The 24,162-nt window shown below is 26.4% G+C and overlaps 1 protein-coding gene across 1 annotated transcript; it reads right to left on the bottom strand.

The window, feature by feature from the left end:
- Positions 1-1,973: 1,973 nt before the first annotated feature.
- LOC113372896 (SOX domain-containing protein dichaete-like) lies at positions 1,974-9,144 on the bottom strand. Its single transcript, XM_026613233.1, has 2 exons — positions 9,030-9,144; positions 1,974-2,665 (listed from the first exon to the last, which is right to left on the bottom strand). The coding sequence occupies exons 1-2, from the start codon at positions 9,121-9,123 to the stop codon at positions 1,974-1,976; spliced, it is 786 nt and encodes a 261-aa protein (XP_026469018.1). The 5' UTR covers positions 9,124-9,144.
- Positions 9,145-24,162: the final 15,018 nt, after the last annotated feature.

Genomic DNA, 24,162 nt, shown 5'->3' with positions numbered 1-24,162 from the left:
ATCATATAATATACTTGTGCAATATATAAATAATATATATTTAATTATAAAAATATAGTTATTATTATACATATACATATAAATATATAATTATTCAAAATATAAATGTATATACACGTATATTGTGTTTTATTAAAAATGTTTTAATTTATCACGATGCGCGGCGAGCAATGCTGTTGCTAGTCGTTGCGAATGAGAGACGACTTACGCGGGTGCTATATGAGCGCGAGCGTGTACTTGCTCAGGTTTTTTCTAATTTTGAATGTGTTCTACCACATGAAATAAAACAAAATTTTGCACACTAAAAGAAAATTGAATAGCCGTTCTAATAATGCTAATTAAAAATTAGTCCAAACAACCGCACTACCCGAAAATTCAAAACGAAAAATTATTTTCACTTTTTCCTGCACTAAAAAATAATTATTAAACAATATTTGTTATTAAAAATATAGTAGGCATCGATATGAATATAATCCCGTTATTTGTTTTTTTGATATTTTTCACCGTTGCGACAAAAAACGACTTTGAAAAAAGGGGCCACTTTCACACATTTTCAATGATATCTCGGCCAAATGATGAGCTACGGATTTGAAATTCGGTATATCGGATTTTCTCAAAAATACCTATAAAATGGCATCAAAATTATTTAAATACCAGGGTGGGGCCAATTCTGTATGGAAACACGCCCATACCCTTTAAGTAAAACCTGAATGGTCTCAACTTGTTTAATTTGAGACCAAAAAAAATTTTTAATGAGAAAAATTGTATATAATAGAATAAAAAAATTGTGAAAAATATGCTAACATAAAAATTGCATTTTTGTATTTAATAAATATATTTTTTCAAATTTATTTAAAAAAAAATTAACCGCATTTCGAAAGTGACCCGTTTAGTGTAACAGTTGCACAGCACTGATACAAAAAAAATTTAAAAATACAAATTTATATACATCTTGAAATTGGAATGGATTTGTGCAAAATTTGGCCAAAAAATAAAGGTCAGATATTTTACCAAAATTTACCCAAAAAAAATAAAGGTCAGATTTTTTGACGAAAATTCACCCAAAATTTAATAAAAAAATATAAGAATCCATTTTTTCACGATAATTTAGTCAAAATATAAAAGAATCAATTTTTTTACGAAAATTTACCCAAAATTCAGTCAGAAAATAAAAAAATCAATTTTTTTACGAAAATTTAGTCAAAAAATAAAAGAATCAATTCTTTCACGAAAATTTACCCAAAATTTAGTCAAAAAATAAAAGAATCAATTTTTTCACGAAAATTTACCCAAAATTTTGTCAAAAATTACGGGTCAATTTTTTCACGAAAATTTACCCAAAATTTAGTCAAAAAATAAAAGAATCAATTTTTTCACGAAAATTTACTCAAAATTTTGTCAAAAATTAAGGGTCAATTTTTTCACGAAAATTTACCCAAAATTTAGTCAAAAAATAAAAGAATCAATTTTTTCACGAAAATTTACCCAAAATTTAGTCAAAAAATAAAAGAATCAATTTTTTCACGAAAATTTACCCAAAATTTAGTCAAAAAATAAAAGAATCAATTTTTTCACGAAAATTTACCCAAAATTTAGTCAAAAAATAAAAGAATCAATTTTTTCACGAAAATTTACCCAAAATTTAGTCAAAAAATAAAAGAATCAATTTTTCACGAAAATTTACCCAAAATTTTGTCAAAAAATAAAAGAATCAATTCTTTCACGAAAATTTACCCAGAATTTAGTAAAAAATTAAGCGTCAGTTATGAAAAATTTATCCAAAATTTGGTAAAAAAATGGAAGTCGACCAAATTTTACCAAAATCCATTTCGTGGATATCTAGACAACTTTTACGAAGATAAGATTTTTAATTTATGAGATAAGATCACCAGTTGCACGAAAAAATCTAACTATGTTACTAGCATATGATCAACTAAAGTCAATATTTACAAAATCACAACTAAAAACAAAAATTAATACAAAACAGGTACCGGCCTCCTCAAAGCATCGAATTTAAGCTCCTGTTTAAGATCCTGAGGATTGGTCAACTGTTGGCCATTGAGTTGCCCATTGGCCACAACGTTGTTGTCCATTGGAAACTGTTGTATCTGCCCTTGTTGTCGTAGATGATTATTATTATCCTGGCTGCCAGGGCTAGACCCAGGACTGGCCCCGGGACTTCCCGTGAATCCCGGATACAAATTCGAGTTCCCCGTAAAATAAGGCGACCTCATCGAAGTCGCCGTCGATGTCCCAGAAGTCAACGCCGAAGTGGGTGTCGCCTGTTGGCCCTGGTACAAAGTAGAGTATAAACTCAGAGTTTTGGCCGGATCGGCCTGCATCAGCTGCGAAAAATGGGCCACCGGATCCAAAGACCCGAAATACGGCCTGTAAGGATCCCCTAAAATTTGTGGCCCTGAGAAATAAGGCAGGGCGAAGGATGGGAAACCGCCTGCTGCCGGGTTACCAGGATGACCTGGTAAGGTCTTCTGGTGAGGATGATAGGCCTGCTGATGGGGATGGGTTATCTGAAGTGGGTTTTTGGGTTTGCGACGTGGCCGGTATTTGTAGTCGGGGTGATCTTTCATGTGCAGGGCTCGCAGCCGTTTTGCTTCGTCGATGAAGGGCCGCTTTTGGGACTCTGTCAGGAGTTTCCATTCGGCACCTGGAAAAAAAGGATAATGGATTTATGAAAAATTGGGGTAATGGATTTATGAGAAATTACTGATTATTTTTGACATCTTGGATTATTATTTATTATTCAGAAATTGTATTTATTTTATTTATTTTTATTAATTTTATTATTATTTTTTTATCTTATTATTTTTTTTATTGTTATTTTGATATATTTATTATTATCTGTCACTTATTGTTTTTATTCCTCTTTATTGTTTTTCTAGTATTATTTTTATTATTCAGAAATTGTATTTATTTTATTTATTAATTTTATTACTATTAACTACTCGTAGGGTAAGTTATTGTAATGGGCCAAAAATCGGAATTGAAATTTTTTACATTTTTCGACGTTTTGAATGTTTCTGAACATTTTGGCATACTTCAGAAAAAATGGATGTGTGTGTATGTGTGTGTGTGTATGTATGTATGGATACAATTTTTCGCCCACGTTTTCGGGCGTACGGATCAACCGATTTGAATGGTTCAAAAAACATTCGATTCCTATTGATAAGGAGATGTGCTGATTAGTTTTTGGCAAAGGCAGGTCCAGCAGTTACGGAGATAAAGAGCAAAGAGTGCAGCAAATAGAAATCGAGTTTTTGAGAGAACGGAGCATCCGATTTGAATGATCTAAAAAACATTCAATTAGTAATGATTGGAAAAAGTGGTTATTAGTTTTTCGCAAAGGCAGGCCCAGCCATTTCGAAGATATAGAGCTAAATGTACAAAAAATGGCAGTTTTTGAGAGAACTAAGCATCTGATTCAATTGATTCTAAGAACTTTCTGCTTGTCTTAACAGAATAATCGATTTTGGAAAAAAAAAATTTTTGTTTCAATTTTTTTTTTTTTTTATTTTTGGTATATCGAAAATAATTCAGATTTTATTTTTAATTCTGACAATAGTTCTAATATACTTTAAACAAATAATTTCAACTCTGCAATTCAGTTGATATAATTCTTATAAATATTAGACAATGTTACAATATTTATAATAATCTATTTGAAAACATTCAATATTCCTCGAACATTTCGTTACGGTACGGGAAGTTCCAGCAATTTGCCTTAAGGCTCGATGCCACCAACCCCACTAGTTATTATTTGCTTTTATTTTATATTATATCATCATCATACGGATATCTTTTTAATGTAAATACTATCCTTTGTACTCTTTTAGTTTAAATTTATATTATCGTTTATTATTGTTACTAGATGTTGAATTATTTAACAGTAATAACAAATTACAATATTTATATTTATTACATTAAATTAAAAAATATTTATTTATTATAAATATGGTGTTAGGCAAGTTTTTCCCTAAAAGTTCACGCAACCTGGACCAACCCTTCGTTTTAGGTTAACGTGCAAACGCAAAATCTAGGGAAAATAATTTGTGTTCATTTATAAATAATTTTACGAAGTATAATAAAAAATAAATAATATATTAACTAGTGTACTATCAAAACATAAAATAAAAGTATTTTTAAACAAAAGTTCATAATACATATCGTGTCAATTTTGAATAATTAAATTTACTTTTAATATATTAGAAAATATATGAGAAAAAACGTGTTAAATTTAAAAGTGATTTTAAACGCTAATATTAATATTAATATTATTGTTATTATTATTATTATATTATTATCTTATTATTTCTAATATTGTTATTTTGTTATATTTATTATTATATGTCACTTATTGTTTTTATTCCATTTTATTGTTTTTCTAGTATTATTTTTATTATTCAGAAATTTTATTTATTTTATTTATTTTTATTTATTTTATTATTATTGTTATTTGCTTTCATTTTATATTAAATTATCATACTACGGATATCATTTTAATGAAGCTACTATCCTTTTTTTTATACTCTTTTTTATTTATATTTATATTAATGTTCATTATTATTACTGTATGTTAAATTATTTAACAGTTGTAACAAATATTGTAATTAAAAGAAATCTTTAATATAGATTTCTATTCTTTGGTATTTAATATTTTGTAAAAATAACGTCTGCAAGTTACGTAATTACTATAAGTAACGATTTTAATCAATTTTTACGCAATTCAGTTTAAATAATTCTTATAAATATTAGACAATGTCCTTTATTTTAAATCCGATTAATTAAGTTTTGTTTATTCACTTTTCATGTAAACATATATAAACCTCGACGTCCAATTTATAAGCTCTTATATTTAGTCTATTATTTTATTTATCAATTTTATTATTATTATTATTTGCTTCTATTTTATATTAAATCATCATACGGATATCATTTTAATGTAAATACTATCCTTTGTACTCTTTTAGTTTAAATTTATATTATCGTTCATTATTGTTACTAGATGTTGAATTATTTAACAGTTATAACAAATTACAATATTTATATTTATTACATTAAATTTAAAACAAATTATTTATTATAAATATGGTGTTAGGCAAGTTTTTCCCTAGAAGTGCACGCAACCTGGACCGACCCTTCGTTTTAGGTTAACGTGCAAACGCAAAATCTAGGGAAAATAATTTGGGTTCGTTTATAAATAATTTTACGAAGTATAATAAAAAATAAATAATATATTAACTAGTGTACTGTCAAAAATAAAATAAAAGTATTTTTAAACAAAAGTTCATAATATACTTTGTGTCAATTTTGAATAATTAAATTTATTTTTAATATATTAGAAAATATATGAGAAAAAACATGTTAAATTTAAAAGTGATTTTAAACGCTAATATTAATATTATTATTATTGTACTATTATTGTATTATTTATAATATTGTTATTTTGTTATATTTATTATTATCTGTCACTTATTGTTTTTATTCCACTTTATTGTTTTTCTAGTATTATTTTTATTATTCACAACTTTTATTTATTAATTTTATTATTGGACATTATAGTGTTAGCGATAATGTTATAAATTTATATTTAAATATATTACTCAAATGTACCATTTATGTTCCACCAAAAAGTAGTTATAAATAATTTTGTAGATAAATGTACTTTCAGCATGCTCGTATACAATCTACAGTTTCTAATGCTATTTTAAAGTATAACGAGTTTCTGTAGAGCAACATAATGTTAAACAAAATTACAGACTATTTAATTTTATACAAATTTGCCGAATATTTTATTTGTTTTAAACAAACCCTTTAAAAGTTACAAACGATATAACAAACAAATGCACATACAACTTTAAATCCCACAGTACAAATACATCAGGTATGTTATGTATGTTAATATTCAAATGCAATTTTAAAGTATACCGAGTTGCTGTAGAGGTTTCAAATATTAAACAACATTACAACTTATTCATTATAGGACATATTTCCCAAATATTCCGTTCACATCAAACCCATTTAAAAATTATAAGTCATATAATAAATATTTGCATTTTTCAGTCCTTTACATCTGTTGGCAAAATGAAGATTTCTTTTCCCCCGTATGTCGTTAATTTAAATTTTAAATTATTTAACATCTTCCGTATAATTGTTTGAACAAATTCAGAGTCGTCGACAAAAAATTTAGTCGTCACGACAAAAAATAAAGTATTCCGAAATGTTCTAAATGACAATGTAAACTATGAGCATAATTAACATGTATGACAACAACCTTGCACAACGACGGGAAAATCTAAAAATTATTGTTTATTTAAACTATTATTAGCTGGAGAAATATTTTAAAATTATATTTGGTATAATGGGACATATGTTGTTGGCCCACTGTACTAATAATAGTTAATGATGCTGTTATTTGTAAATAAAATGAATATTGCAATGTTTGGTGTTGTGACTTTGTTTGTGCATTTATTTATTATATCTTTTGTAACTTTTGAACCGTTTGTGTGAATTAAGAAAATTAAATAGTTTATAATTTTGTCTAATATTTTGAACCTCTACAGCATTTAGGTATACCCTAAAATTGCTTTTGAAACTCAAGAATTGCAAGGAGCGCGTTTGAGAATGCACATTTCTTTAACATGAACAATGTATAAGACAAATTTGTTTAAAATTAAATAAGTTACAAAATTTTCTAACAACAAAATTGTCTAGACCAACTCGGCATACTATATAACTTCTATATATAATTATATACTATATAATTTCGTTCTAAAATATTGAAATAAATATTTGTAAAATTTGTAGCATGTCGAGGGTGTATTTGTGAACAAAATTAGTAATTATTTATAAAGTGCATTGAAATATGTATTTTTTATAATTTGTGGCTAATTTATCTATATTCAGAAATAACATACTAGAATTATAAATTTGTAGTATAAAGAGTGTAGTCTTACGAGCTCCTTGAAAATGAATTTTATAGAAAACATAAATTTGTACCAAAATGAGAAACGCGCGGGTACAATTTTGTATAAAATTATTTTTAACTAGCAAAATATATAAAAATATAAATTTTTGTTAATCACATATTAATTTGCATATATACAGCAATAACATACTGCATTTACAGCATTCTAGTACAACCAGTGTAGTCTTACGAGCTTGTTGAAATTTAGTATACACCAAAACTAAGTAATGTCTAATTTGGTTTTGAAATTAACGTCGGACGGATGAGTGCATACTTCAAACTTATTATTAATTAATAGCAAACAAAAATTAAAATTATATTTTTTTATGTTATCATTAAAGTACATATATTCAACTAAACTATACTAAAATATTCATATTTTTGCTCGAACCGTACGCCCTTAGGGGCTCGTCAAACATATTCATAATAAATGATACTTTTTACAAAATACTTTGTTGATTTTTGAGTTCGTTTTTTTATTCAAAATCGTAAAATGTATTATTAAACTAAATCTGAATTTTGCATGTTATTTATACTTATATTATGATTATATTTTATATATTTATATAAACATTTTTGTATTATATTTATGATTTATTTATATAATTGCGTCGGGCCTTTTTGGAACGAATTATAATTTGTAAAGTTTTTGATGAGCTTATAAGGCCAGACTTTTTATACTAGAATGCTGTAATTATAGTATGTCATAGCTAATTTTATATACTTTGACCACAATTTGACAAAAATGCATATTTTTATGTAATTTGTAGGTAGATTTGTTTGATTTTGTTCGAAACTATGTACAAATGTTTGAATATCAGTTTTTAACGAGCTCGTAATGCAACATTTTATGTACTATAAATCTAAAAATACAGTATGTTATTACTCAATATATCAATAGTTTGCTAGAAATTGACAAAAATGTACGAAATTGTATCTGATCCACTCTTTATTTATTATAAAATGATACTATAATGATCACGAGCTCGCTATAATTATAGTATGTTATAGCTTGAGATATGGACATTAATGTCTAGTTTCCAAAATTTTGAAATTCCTACTAATTTTCGAGAAATTCACGATTCAGTTAAAAAATGTACCTGGACCGCAATAAAAGTTTTACTTTAACTTACTCATTAATACAAACTGCATTTTTAGCGAGCTCTTAAGGCTACACCGATTATTGTAGAACGCTATAATTACCGTATGTTTTAACTCAATATATGTACATTATTGTTTAATTTTCAAAATTTTGAATTCTGATCTATTCTTCGAGTAATTTACGATTTGGTACAAAAAGGCACTCAAACAATATGTGGACCGCAACATACATTTTAACTAATTAATACACCGGCAAAAATTTCTATAATACGCGTTTTTAACGAGCTCGCAAAATTGCACCGATCAAAATAGAATGCTATAATTATAGTATGTCATAACTTATAGTATTCACAATAATGTCTAACTTTCAAAATTATAAAATTCCACTTACTTTTTAAGTAATTTACGATTTATCACAAAAATGTACTCAAACAACAATATCAATTTCAACTTACAAATTACTCATTAGTGTACGAGCAAAACTTTCTCTAACAAGCTTTTTTAACGAACTCGTAAGGCCACGCTAGTTATACCAGAATGCTATCATTATAGTATGTCATACCTAATTGTATGTACATTTATGCCTAATTTTCAAAATTTTGAAATCTGATCTATTTTTCTTGTAATTCGCGATTTAGTACAAAAATGTATCCAAACAACATTTTGGCAAGAAATTGCTCATTATTGAATGAGCACGAATAAAAATTCCTGTAATGTGCGTTTTCAACGAGCTCGTAAGGCTACACCGATTACACCAGAATGCTAAAAATACAGTATGCCGTACCTAATTGTTTCTATATTATTGTCTAGTTTAAAAAAATTAAAAATTGCATCTACTTTTCGAGTAAATTACGATTTTTATACAAAAATGCACCCTTAAAATATATGCACCTTAAAAGAATTTAGTGTAGGAGCTAATAGCAAAAACTATCATATTTCCACTTACCTAATCGTTTCGAAATCTCGCTATTGTGCATCTTAGGATTATCCTTAGCAATCTGCCTCCTCTGCAGCCTGGACCAGACCATAAAAGCGTTCATTGGCCTTTTAATATGTCCCTCCTGGCCCTGACCAGCCAAACTCTGGCCATTATGACCACCAACCCCCGTCCCCATATGATGTTGACCGCCAGCGGCCATCGTGAGATGTCCAGGTGCCGAATTGGCGGTCAAATGACCGCTGACAGACGGCAGATGGTTGGAAAGGTGACCGAAATGTTGCTGTTGGGACTGACATCTGTCATCTTGGTGGATGTCACTATTAGGGGTAGTAGAGGAGTCTTTTTTGTTGTTATTTAAATGGTAAGGTGACAAGTGGTTGTTGTCTACTAATTGTTGGTGGTTCGATGAAGGGTTGGCCAAGTGTTCGATGTTGTGGTACCCGTAGGAGTTTTGTTGGTGCATTGTGGTTGAGTTAAGGATCGACATTTTTAGCACTAGTGTTTTTAATCATATCACATTAAAACTTAAATTTAAAGCACTTGTATATTTTAATAAAACACAGAACGTCACTGTCTATTAGTCTATTATTGCTTTGTCCCTATTGTGGCATAATCACTGCTTTTATTTTATTTTTTTTTATTTAAACACATGCGTCTGTCACAATGGCCAGAATAATACTGAATCTTTCAACTCTATAGTCGTACCTGTTTCAACCATCAGGTACATCGACGCCCATTTTAGGCGTACACCACTAATATCCCCATCTCTGTCTCACCTTTGTCTACCTATATCGCCATCCCTTACCCCCGGGTTGCTTTCCATCGCCGCCCCTTCCAATTGGTGGATGGTTGCGCACAATGCAGCATTCCCATTGGTCTATTTGAATAGATGGTGGGTTTCGGAGAGAGAAAAATAGAGATGGTCGTGCAGAGAAATATAGAAAATGGATTGTTGTGCGCGACATAAAGAGATTTTCACAATGGGTTTTGTAGAATTTTCCATTTTCATGCTGCTACAATATGTTTTCTACAAAGGACATTATATTATACATTGTGTATTATACACTATGCGAGAATATGCGCATATATTTGATATATGGACGTGGATATACGCATAAATATATACTCTGCATAATACATTGACACATAAATATATAAATATATATCTATATATTTGTTCCAATTTTGGAAATAACGATTTAAGGCCTGAAATGTCTGGTTTTATATTTAGTAACTTTCTTTATATATAGTATTAATTTTAAACTTGAAACTATGGTTAATTTCAACAATGATCATTTAAGACCTGAAGTCAACTCAAACAAAACCTGAATTTGATTTATCTATTTTAAATAACCAAAACATTTATTTTAAATGCAATACTACATTTGAAATCATTTTAAACACTTCAATTCCGATAATTTTATTTAAGACCTGAAATGAACTCAAAAAAGACCTGAAAGTTTAACACTGTTTAATTGATTTTTTTTTATTTTTTTATTCTGAGTATTTATGAAAATGCGCAAGTCTAAGTGCCTGTTAATTAATTTAATTTACTAAGAAAGTATTAATTTATAGTCTGAATTTTAACCTGATTCATTAAAATTAATACAATTTTGATTTATTAACTTAAAATCAACATAATTAAATCAGGACTATTTCATTACATTTTTTAAAAAAAATCAAATATGTTGATTCAAGACCTAAAATTAACCTGAATATGCCAGAAAACAATTTATTTATATATTTTAATAATGTCTGTAATTTCTATTTTCAGTATTTCAACATATTTTTATTTATTAATATGAGTCATAAATAATACCAATTTTATATCTAAAGTGCCTAAAATACTTAAATATCTAAATTTTGATATTATAAATTTAAGACCTTGAATTAACTAAATGAAGTCCAGAAAATGATTAAATTACATAATTTAGTTTGAAGTTTTTTGTAATGTTTATTTGTGAAATTGCAAGTTTAAGGCCTGGTACTGACTACATTGTAATATCATCTTATACAAAACAATAATATTGATTTATAGCCTGAAAATATCTTAATTTTAACATGATTTATTTAAATTTACAAAAAGCATGTAATGTGGCCTACATTTAACATAATACCTGAGTTTATTCTTTTTATTTAATTTAAGAAATTAATTAAATCTGAAATGTTTTTAAAAAAAATTGATTTAAGGCCTGATATCAACCTGAAAACAATTTATTTACATATTATACTTAATTTGAAGTCTCAATTAATTTATTTTGATTACGATTGCCATTCTCAGATTATTAATATTTAGAAAAAATAAAAATTTAAAACCTGAAACCATTACTTAGTAATTTAAAGCCTGAAATAAACATATTATAGTCTTGATTTTACCTGTGTATATTTATATAAATAAAAGTTTTAATATTATATGGTCTAGACTAAATACTAATTTATTTATTTTGTTTGGAGTTCAAGTTATGATATTTAGAGCTTGATTTTATCCTTATTTATTAATATTTGTAAAAATATAAATTTACAGCTTGAAATTAGTTTATTTTGGACCTGATTTTTTTACTACTTATTAAAATTATTATCTCTTTTTCATTTATTTTAACAAAAAGTGTTAAATTGAGTACTTTAAGCAATTTAATTTTGTAAAAAATATTATTTTATTTACTTAAGTTAACAAAAATATATAACTGAAAATCTAATACATTAACCTAAAATATACATTTAAAACCTGAAATTGAATTATTTCACTCCCAACTCTAATTTTATTTATTATTATTAGTAAAAACAATTATCTGAAGATTAAAGATATTAAATTAAAACCTGAAAGTGAATTATTTTAGGCCTTAAAATATTAATATCAACTCAATTAAGAACTGAAATTATGTAATATAAGGAAAATATCAACTTAAAACCTAAACATGGAACAAAAATTATTTCATTTATTTACACTGGCAATAGTATTTTATAATGACGATTTCAGAAAGCTCTTCAGGCTAAACCGTTTGTACTAGGATGCAGTAATTTATGTAAATTGTACTTTGATATCTCTATTTTAATACAATATAGAAAAAATACAAGATTTATATTCAAATAATTAGTAATAAATATAATACTAACAATGTGCACCGCACCCTAATTTATGTATATTTGCTTAAAATTTCGAGACCGCTCATTTTGAGGAGCTCGTAGGACTAGACTGTTTGTATTAGAATGCTGCAATTACAGTATATTATAAATAAATATCTTTGTTTAAATTTAAAATGTAGAAATTACAAAAATTTTAATTAGATAAAATGTAATAAAAAAAATTAAATAAAGTGTACTACGTCAATGATTCGTTCTGCATAAGTATAAAAATTGCATGAAATTGTATCAAAAGTGCTGTTTTTAATGAGCTCGTAAGACTAGACTATTAGTACTAATATACTGTAATTAAAGTATATTATACTTGAATATCTCTACATTGCTCTAAAATACAAAAATCACTACTTTTATGTTTCCATATTGTGTTTCCATATTTACAAACAAATCAATAACAGAAATATCCTCATATACTTTCTATATATATTATTTAGCCCTACAATGGCTCAATACGATTTTCCCATTATAATCTCTATTCTCTACTATATACAGGACGGTGGGTTTTGTTCGTATAGAACAGAAATCCGTGCACCGAACAAACAGACAATAGCTATATTGTAGCTATTGTTTGCTACAACACGAGCTACAAACAATTGTTCGACAAGATACCCCACCGAAGGAGCACCCACCGGAGTAATGAGCCCCCCCGGAATTGAATTAAAATTTGTAAATGGAAATAGAATAGAAATTGTAATACTAGATATGTTAAAGTATTATTTTGTAAAATTATAGCTTTCTAGTATGAATAGTCTGGTCGTACGAGCTCCTTGAAAATGACATTTTGGAAATTTCATACTCTAGTAGTAGAACTATATATACTTGTGGATGGTGCACATTTATTAAATTTTTATTTATTACTAATTTTGCAAACAAAAATCTTGCGTTTTTTGTACTGGATACTTATATACATATATCAAAGTACAATTTGTACAAAATACAGCATTTGAGTACAAGCAGTGTAGTCTCACGAGCTCCCTAAAAATGACGTATAACAAATTCCAATTATATATATTTAGGAATAGTGCACATGAAGGTTCAATTATTTATTTTTGATAAAATTTGTAAAGAGGTATATGGATTTTTTTAGCTATACTCTAAATTGATATATTAAAGTATATTGTACTTGAATCACAACATCTTAGTACAAAAAATCTAGTCTTACGAGCTCCTTAAAAATAGCATTTTGGAAATTTCATACTCCAGTAGTAAAACTATGTATACTTGTATAGAACGCATGGTGCACATTTGTTAAATTCTTATCTATTACTAATTATGCGAATAAAAATCTAGCAATTTTTGTACTCGATACTTATATACATATATCAAAGTACAATTTATATAAATTACAGCATTTGGGTACAATTAGTGTAGTCTCACGAGCTCCCTAAAAATGACGTATAACAAATTCCAATGATATATATTTAGTATTAGGAATAATGTTGGTTCAATTATTTATTTTTGATAAAATTTGTATAAACATATATAGATTTTTTTAGTTGTACTCGAAATTGATATATTAAGGCATATTGTGCTTGAATTACAACATCCTAGTATAAAAAGTCTAGTCGTACGAGCTCCTTGAAAATAGCATTTTGAAAATTTCATACTCCAGTAGAACAAGTATATAAACTTGTATAGAACGCACGGTGCACATTTGTTAAATTTTTATTTATTACTAATTATGCGAATAAAAATCTAGCGATTTTTGTACTCGATACTTAAATAGATATATCAAAGTACAATTTGCACAAATTACAGCATTTGGGTACAATTATTGTAGTCTCACGAGCTCCCTAAAAATGACGTATAATAAATTCCAATTATATATATTTAGGAATAGTGCACAAGTAGATTCAATTATCTATTTTTGATAAAATTTGTATAGATGTGCATAGATTTTTGTACTCAAAATAGATATATCAAAGTACAATATACCCAAATTACAGCATTTTAGTTCAAAAAGTCTAGTCGTACGAGCTCCTTGAAAATAGCGTTTTGGAAATTTCATACTCCAGTAGTACAACTACATAAACTTGCATAGAGCGCATGGTACACATTTGTTAAATTATTATTTATCACTAATTATGCGAATAAAAATCAAGCGATTTTTGTACTTGATACTTAAATAAATATATCAAAGGACAATTTATACAAATTACAGCATTTTAGTACAAACAGTTTAGTCTCACGAGCTCCCTAAAATTGACGTATAACAAATTCTTATGATATATATTTAGGAATAGTGCACATGTAGGTTCAACTATTTATTTTAGATAAAATTTGTATAGATGTGTATAGATTGTTTCACTTGTACTCAAAATAGATATATTGAAGTATATTGTGCTTGAATTGCAACATACAAGTACAAAAAGTCTAGTCGTACGAGCTCCTTGAAAATAGCATTTTGGAAATTTCATACTCCAGTAGAACAACTATTATATACTTGTTTAGAACGCATGGTGCACTTTGGTTACTAATTAATTACTAATTATGCGAATAAAAATTTAGCGATTTTTGTACTTGATACTTAAATACACATATCAAAGTACAATTTATACTATTTACAGCATTTTAGTACAAACAGTGTAGTCTCACGAGCTCCCTAAAAATGACGTATAACAAATTCCAATGATATATATTTAGTATTAGGAATAATGTTGGTTCAATTATTTATTTTTGATAAAATTTGTATAGAGCTGTATGTTTTTTATTTAGTTGTACTCTAAATTAATATATTAAAGTATATTGTGCTTGAATTGCAACATCCTAGTACAAAAAGTCTAGTAGTACGAGCTCCTTGAAAATAGCATTTTTAAAATTTCATACTCCAGTAGAACAACTATATACTTGTATAGAACGCACGGTGCACTTTTGTTAAATTATTATTTATTACTAATTATGCGAATAAAAATATGCGGTTTTTTGTATTTTAAATTTAAATAGATATATTTAAGTATAATATATTTTAATTTCAGCATCCTAGTATAAACAGTCTAGTTCTACGAGATCCTTAAAATCATACTTCAAATATTAGTAAAAACAATTATAATAATTATATATACTCATAACTAGCTTGGAGCAAATTGTTACTTTTTTATAAATCTCTATCTGTAGGAATAAAAATACGGTGATTTTTGTACTTTATATGTAAATAGAAATATCAAAGTATAATTTAAACAAATTACAGTATCTTAGTATAAATAGTCTAGTCTCAAGAGCTTCTCAAATTTACTACTATGAAATTTTTCAATTGCTCTACACATAATTATAAATTTGTTAAGTATATTTTATGTTCACAATTTTTTGTAGTTTTTTATATACGACATATAAATTGAAGTCTTGAGGTATAGTATACTCAATTTCCAACATCCTAGTATAAACAATATACCCTGACGAGCTTCCCAAAGTTGACTTTCTATAATAAATATATATATTATATTTCGCCTTTTACAACATAATTATTGTTCATGTACTTCCATTACAAATATTTTAATGCATTTTATTTATTCCTCTGTCTATTACCCACAAAAAATTAACGAGCTCCTCTCACACATGGCTTTTGAATTTTCTCAAAAATTTTATTATAGGAATAAAATAAAATAGAAATAATACCTGTACTGGACAATAAAACTTTCTAAATAATAAAAGTCAAAATTTAAGGACATTAGGACAATGATGGACGAAAAAGGATTTTACAGAAAGGAGCACAATATAACAGTTAACTGTTAACCGTTAATCCTGGCAATTGCATTATGAGGGACCCGCAAAGGGCCAGGGCCGAATTGAGGAAAAAGACTTACCTGAGAAAAGATCGACTTTTTTTGTTTGATTATTTGTAACTTTTAAAAATTACAAAATAATTAATAAATCCCAAACTTAATATAAAAAATATCAAATTTCATATTTTTAATATTTAACATACATATTGAATAATAACATATATGAACTACAGCATTGTTGTACAAACGGTACGTCCTTACGAGCTCTTTGAAAACTACTTATAATAAATCTAAAAATTTGTTGGGCGTGCATGACGTTACAAAATTATTAATAAATCTCAAACTTAAAATAATAAATATCAATTTTTATATTTTTAATATTTAAAATGTGTATTGAATAATAACATATATGAACTACAGCATTGTAGTACAAACGGTACGTCTTTACGAGCTCCTTAAAAACTACTCATGAGTATTTAAAAGAAATTAGCTTGGCGTACATGATGCTACAAAATTATTAACAAATCCCAAACTTAATATGAAAAATATCAAGTTTTATATTTTCAATATTTATAATATATATTGTAGTATAATATATATAAAATACAGCATTGTAGTACAAACAGTGCGTCCTTACGAGCTCTTCGAAAACTACTTTGGAAGCATCTTGAAAATTGCTTCCCGCACACCTGTATACAAAATTATTAATAAATCCCAAACTTAATATGAAAAATATTAAGTTTTATATTTTTAATATTCAAAATATATCTTGTAGTATAACATATATAAAGTACAGCATTGTAGTACAAACGATACGTCCTTACGAGCTCCTTAAAAACTACTCATGAGTATTTAAAAGAAATTAGCTTGGCGTACATGATGCTACAAAATTATTAACAAATCCCAAACTTAATATAAAAAATATCAAGTTTTATATTTTTATTATTTAAAATATATATTGAAGTATTACATATATAAAGTACAGCAATGTAGTTTAAACAGTACGTCCCTAGGAGCTCCTCAAAAACTATTAATGCAAAATCTAGAAATTTGCTTGCCGTACACGTTGTTACAAAATTATTAATAAATCTGAAGTTTAGTATGAAAAATATCAAGTTTTATATTTTTAATATTTAACATATATATTGGAGTATAACATATATAAATTACAGCATTGTAGTTCAATCAGTACGTCCTTACGAGCTCCTTGAAAACTATTAATGCGAAATCTAGAAATTTGCTTTCTGTACACGATGTTACAAAGTTATTGATAAATCCTAAACTTAATATGAAAAATATCATAGTTTATATTTTTAATATTTAAAACAAATATTGAAGTATACTATACTAAAATTACACAGTTCTAGTACAAACGGTTTAGCCTGAAGAGCCCTTTGAAACACATAAATATAAAATATTTTTTATACTAACTTATCAAGAGCACTTGTTCAAAATTATCATTTTGAATTAATTATAAATTGAAAATTCAATATTTATAATATTTTCTCACCTACTACGTCCCTGTTTTTCCTTCTTATGTAATTTCCTAGTAAAACCAATAACAATTTAACTAAAATTCTACATATTTATTGTGTGGTAATAAACGTGCATTATTCTGTAATTTTAGGATTATGAAAAAGGTTGTAAAAGTCGAAGCAAAAGTCAAAAATGTTTGAAAAAAATTTCTACATTGAAAGGTTCACACACTATTAATAGTACACTAAATAGTTATAAACAAATAAAACGGTAACAATAAATAAAAAAAATCTTTAGGTACTTAATATTTGAGTTTTGATGAAAAAAAATTGAATAGAACTAAATTTTGTATTTTTTTGACACTAATATTAGGACTAAAGTAATATTTGTTATTTATACCTAATATTTAATATTTAAAATTGCAATTTATTTATTACATATATTAATTGCAGTATTAAATAATAATATAAAAATTATTGCAAGTAGGCAAAGAGTAATGTCGAATTTTGACTTTAGGACATTTTTTTAGAAAAATCTTTAATAGCTCAAAAACTAATTATTAGAAGTTCATATTGTATTTGGGATAATTTTGGGTAATTTATAAAATTCAATTTCCAATAACATTGTCTAACAACAAACAACAATTTGGGATAATTTTGGGTAATTAAATGGTTAATAAATTGTCTAATATAGTTTATATCTAAAAACAGTATTTATATTTTAAAAATGCGTTTGAAATTGTTAGTATATATTCATCCTACAGAACATACCTAATTACATATAAAAATATTATAATAATAAACTCGTAAATACTAAATGTTTATTTTCATTATATATTAATAATCTCAGAATTTATATTATAAAACTAGTCAAAAAAATTATTGAAAGTTAGATTGAATATTTATATAAAAATATTTTTTAATGAATACTCCTGCAGAAGTAACAAAGGGCTCTAAAAATATTTTTTGAGTAATAGGTACTAAAATAATTAAATAAAAAAGTATATTATTTATATAGGGTTGTATTCTACATAAAATTAGCTTTTAAATGATACCCCATATGATTTTTTTTTTGGAAAAGTGGAAAAAGGTTCCGTACCAAGATTTTATCCTGCAGAACATAATAAAATAATTATTTACATATAAAAATGTTATAATAATAAATTCGTAAATTTTAAATATTGATTTGAATAATCTATTAATGATCTCAGAATTTATATTATGAAATTTGTCAAAAAATGTCTTAAAAGTTAGATTTAATATTTATATAAAAATATCTTAATGAATACTCTTGGAGAAGTTACAAAGGGCTCTAAAAATATTTTCTGCGTACTAGGTACTAAAATAATTAAATAAATAAAAACTAAACATTTATAGGGTTGTATACTATATAAAATTACCTTTTAAATGATACCCCACATGATTTTTTTTTGGAAAAATGGAAAAAGGTTCCGTACCAAGATTTTCAACGTGTCTTACTAATAAGTAATTATTTTTATTGATTAAAATTAAATAAAACTAGTGGGGTGGGTGGCATCGTGCCTTAAGGCAAATTGCTGGAACTTCCCGTACCGTAACGAAACGTTCGAGGAATATTGAATGTTTTCAAATAGATTATTATAAATATTGTATTATTGTCTAATATTTATAATAATTATATAAACTGAATTGCAGAATTGAAATTATTTGTTTAAAGTATATTAGAACTATAGTCAGAATTAAAAATAAAATCTGAATTATTTTCGATATACAAAAAATTAAAAAAAAAAAAAAAAAAAAAAAAAAAAAAAAAAAAAATGGTACAATTTTTTTTTTCCAAAATTAATTATTTTGTTAAGACAAGCAGAAAGTTCTTTGAATCAATTGAATCGGACGCTTAGTTCTCCCAAAACTGCCATTTTTTGTACATTTAGCTCTGTATCTCCGAAATGGCTGGGCCTGCCTTTGCGAAAAACTAATAACCCTTTCTCCCAATCATTACTAATGGAATGTTTTTTAGATCATTCAAATCGGATGCTCCGTTCTCTCAAAAACTCGATTTCTATTTTCTGCACTCTTTGCTCCTTATCTCCGTAACTGCTGGACCTGTCTTTGCCAAAAACTAATCAGCTCTTCTCCTTATTAATAGGAATCGAATGTTTTTTAAACCATTCAAATCGGTTGATCCGTACGCCCGAAAACGTGGACGAAAATTTGTATCCATACATACATACACACACACACACACACACACACACATCCATTTTTTCTGAGGTATGCCAAAACGTTCAGAAACCTTCAAAACGTCGAGAAATGTAAAAATTTTCAATTCCGATTTTCGGCCCATTACAATAACTTACCCTACGGGAAGTTAAAAATAATTTAAATCAAATCAAAAAATAATTTTTATAAGTAATTTATATTAAAATACCAATGTTTATTTTACACAGGGTTGTATTCTAATTAAACATATTTTCATCTCATCTTGTGGAAAAGCGTCAAATAATTCTGTACCAACATTTTCTAAATTTGTGTGTATTACTATGTGTGTTTGAATAATTCTTTTACAATATCCAAGTATTATTATTATTATTTTATACCTAAATTAAGCCGTTTTTGAAAAGATTTGACTTTTACTGTTAACAATGCCTTAATACTGTTATACGAAAATTTTCTATTATAATAGAGGGCAATAAAATTATATGGAATTGTTCACTTAAACGGATTTTGAGGCACAGGTTCTCAAAATTTAGTAAAATTTATATCAAATTTGGATTAAATGATACTTGTTTGATGTATGTTGAAAATTTTGTAGAACAAATTTTGCTGTTTGTGATTTTAAAAATATATGCAAAGTTGTGCCAAAATTTTTTGGCACTTTGATATAATTTTGAGGGTTGTAAAATGCTTTTGAGTATATCGAGTTGTTGTAGGGCATTTTGATGTTAGACAATGTTATTGGAAATTTAATTTTGTATAAATTTATATTCAATTTGAACAAATAGTTTGAAAGTTATATATGATTTAGCGAGTAACTATCTTTATACACTTGAAACAAATCGATGTCAATCTTCTGAGTATGTCAATTTCTAATGCAATTTTTTGGTATACCGAGTTGTTATAGGGTAGTTTGTTGTTAGACAATGTTATTGGAAATTGAATTTTATATATTAATTAATGACAAAGATATTTGCAAAATACATCATTAATTTTAATCCAATGGTTAAAAAGTTATGAGAGATGTATAAAAGTAATGTCAGTACAAGCACTTTAAAATAAGCAAAATGTGCAAATATGCATGAAATATTTATTTTTATATATTTCTATTATAACTATCAACTTGTCCGTAGGCAAATAAATTCCTCAAACTTCAAGAACCTCTTATTACCTTCACAGGTACCTCTGTCTATAATAAAACATGACTTTTTGAGCCTCCGAACCTTCTTATTACAATTACCTCACAGAAATATAAAATTGTTGTTTATTACAATCACAATAAAAGTCAAACCCGAACTAACAATAAAATTTCATTTTACAGGCCAAAATGAGAATGGTCAAAAGTATTAAAATAATAAATAAAATTACCGGGGGGTGCCCCCCGAAACAGATTAAAACTGCCGACAACAATAAAACCGACCCTGGCAAATCTTTTCGTCCTTTGCCAAATAATAAAAGTCAAAATAATAAAAGTCAAAATTTCGATATAATAAGATATTGTAAGTGATAAGAAGCAATTTAAGGATTTAGAAAGGTTTATTGAAGGGAATAAAAATTGTGTCGGACTCGGACACTGAGGGTAAAATATAAATCTGAGAGCTTTTTGAAACAAATTGAGGTTTTGTATGGAATTAATATTAGATGCGTTTGTTTAGTTTAGTATATTGTTTATAAATCCTAAACCATATGATTTATGTAAATAAAGTGTTCAGCTAATTTGTTCAAAATTAAATAATCTATAAGTTTTATTAACAACTCAAGTTTCTAGAACAACTCGCTATACTTATAAATCAATTTATATATAAGTTAATGAACTCTGTTGTATTGAAATTGCACTTTTTTGTATATATTATTTATAACTTTTGAACAATTTGATTTATATGAATGTTGTGTTAAGAAAAAGTATTTGAAATTAAATATTCTACAAATTTTGTTAATAAAAAATGCTCTAGAACACCTCGGTATAATTTTAAAACACCTAAATTGATGTAAGTATATAAATGTGTTGATTTATCGCATCTAGATCAATTGTCAATTTTCAAAATCAATTTTAGAGTATACCGAGTTGCTGTAGGCCTTTCGAATGTTAGACAATATTATTATAAAAATTTCACCTTCATCAGACAAACCGTTCAAAAGTTACAAGTGATATAATAAATAAATATACAAATTGTAAAGTCACTTTATAACAATTATAGAACAAAGCCCCCAGGATAATATTTTAGTATTTTTATTTAGAACATTGATTTTAGAGTGTACTGAGTTGCTGTATAGCAAGATAATATTAGACAGAATTATAGACAAATTAATTTTACACAAATTTTCCAAAAATTTCATTTAAATCACACAAACCGTTCAAAAGTTCCAAAACAAATAAACAACAAATGCACCAATTTTAAGCATATTATTATTTGTGTTTATATTATTTAAATCAATTATTATTATTATTATTACGAGTTCGACTCGCACAAATTTCTAATTATATTTTCATTTTCAAAAAGGACGAAAGAAAAAAGTCCTCGAATTGTCATCATCGAGCTTTTCCAATAAGACTGTGCCAGGATTCTTATAGGAAAAAGCTCTCATGGGAAATTTTCAATCAGCAAACGTGGTTTTTCAATTAGAAAGAAAGCAAAGGGATGAAATCCAGAGACAGGTCCGGATTCAGAAGACCCTTGTAAAAGTCAGATAGTGAATTATAATAATATTAATTTATTAAATTGCTTATGTTATTTATTCATTTTTAAATCGGTCGTAAATGCTCATTTCATATTTGTACTGATTATTTATTAAGTTTGTTACAGATTACTGATAATAAATATTACTAATTGTTTTTGATTTTTGCTGATTACAAATTTTTTATTTCCAATTGTTGATTTTTATCCATTACAATTACTGGTTATTGATTTTTCTTACTGATTCTAAATATTGCTAATTATTGCACAAATTGTTATTTAATTTTGATGATTTTTAAGTTTGATGGACTTCTGCTAAACATTTATTTAGCTCACTGATTATTATTAGGTTTTTTGAAAAAATATGCAAAAATGTTAAATAAGATACATAGAATCTAATTATTATTATTTTCATTTCATTTTCGATTTTTGGACGATTACAATGCAGTACAAAGCAATTACAAAGTTTTCTGATTATTACCATTTCGGCCCTGCACCTACCCTCTCGTTTCAGATTCAATTATTCATAATAATTGTTTCGATTGTTTAAAATTAATTTGTTTGTGTTAATTAAGAGTATTGAACGAACGGGTTTTGCGAAACCATTTGTGGTGACGGTGGTGATTGTTTGGTGGTGTCGGAGGTTTAACCGCCACTTTACAGATTTCCACCCTTTTTGAGGGCTGAAGGGAAAATCGACAAAGGGGTAGTAGTAATATAAGATCGAAATATAACACGGTATATTGATATTAATAGTAAAATAAAATTATTAATAATTATTAGAAGTATTTTTGGGGAACAGTCATTAAGGGCTAAAAATATCTCCTAGGTGTCTTAATGGGGGAAGAAAGGATTCTACTATATATATATATATATATATATATATATATATATATATATATATGTGTGTGTGTGTGTGTTTATATATATTATTGTCATATAGAATGGACTTTGTCAGACAGGTGTGGGATTCAAATCCCAAAGGTACTTGGTTCAATCTTCAATCAACACTTTTATCAAATTAAATTATACCATTCTTGTACAAACATTCTGAAAGGGGATGAAGAACGACGATTCTATATAAACACACTTGTATATATATATATATATATATATATATATATATATATATACATTAGACATATGTTCTAATATTTGTCTTTCCCTAGTAAAACATTCTAAGTATGATATAAAACAACTTTAAGAGCTACTGTCAATTTTACCACAAAAGTAATTCATTTTTATTGTATCTACTATAACGACCTTAATTTTTTTCAGTAAAAATCTTTTTCATATTAAATACATATAATTTACGCCTATTAAAACAATTAATAATCAGCAATCATTCGAAATAATCCAAATTAATAGTAAGTACTAATTTTTAACCATCACAATTAATAATAAGAAATAAGCAACAATATTTAATAGTTACCAATAATCAAAATAAATATTGTAAGACAGGGAACAAAGGTCCAGTGGTTCAATTTGACTTCGAGCAATTATATTCTGAAAACCCAACAAATTACATCACAAGAAATTAAACATATCAAACAAACAACTATCTGACTATGTTCAGTAAAACACCCAGCTACATTACCATTGAAAAAAAACTGTTGAGTCTAATATTTGAAGTTGATATTTAGAAAAACTAGAGAATTTATCTCACTAAAAATTAATTTAATATTTTCCATTCATATATGTTCAAAATACTATTTTAAATTGATTGGATTTAAAATTAATTATTGATATTATTTAGTGTGCTATTCATATAATAAGAAAAGAAAGACTCTATTCTAAAACCTTGGAAAAAACACTTTTTGTGATTTTCTTATGTAACTCTCTTAAATTCTTCAATTATGCTTTTATTGTTTTTTCAATTTAGAATTGATATTTTGAGAAAAAAAACTAAAATATTTTTTCAATTATATTCATAATT

The sequence above is a fragment of the Ctenocephalides felis genome, unplaced genomic scaffold (genome assembly GCF_003426905.1).
Source record: "Ctenocephalides felis isolate EL2017-DRISC unplaced genomic scaffold, ASM342690v1 CF-g0.4_SCAFFOLD_01604, whole genome shotgun sequence".
Taxonomy (NCBI): Eukaryota; Metazoa; Arthropoda; class Insecta; order Siphonaptera; family Pulicidae; genus Ctenocephalides; species Ctenocephalides felis.
This window is presented reverse-complemented; position numbering and strand designations above follow the sequence as displayed.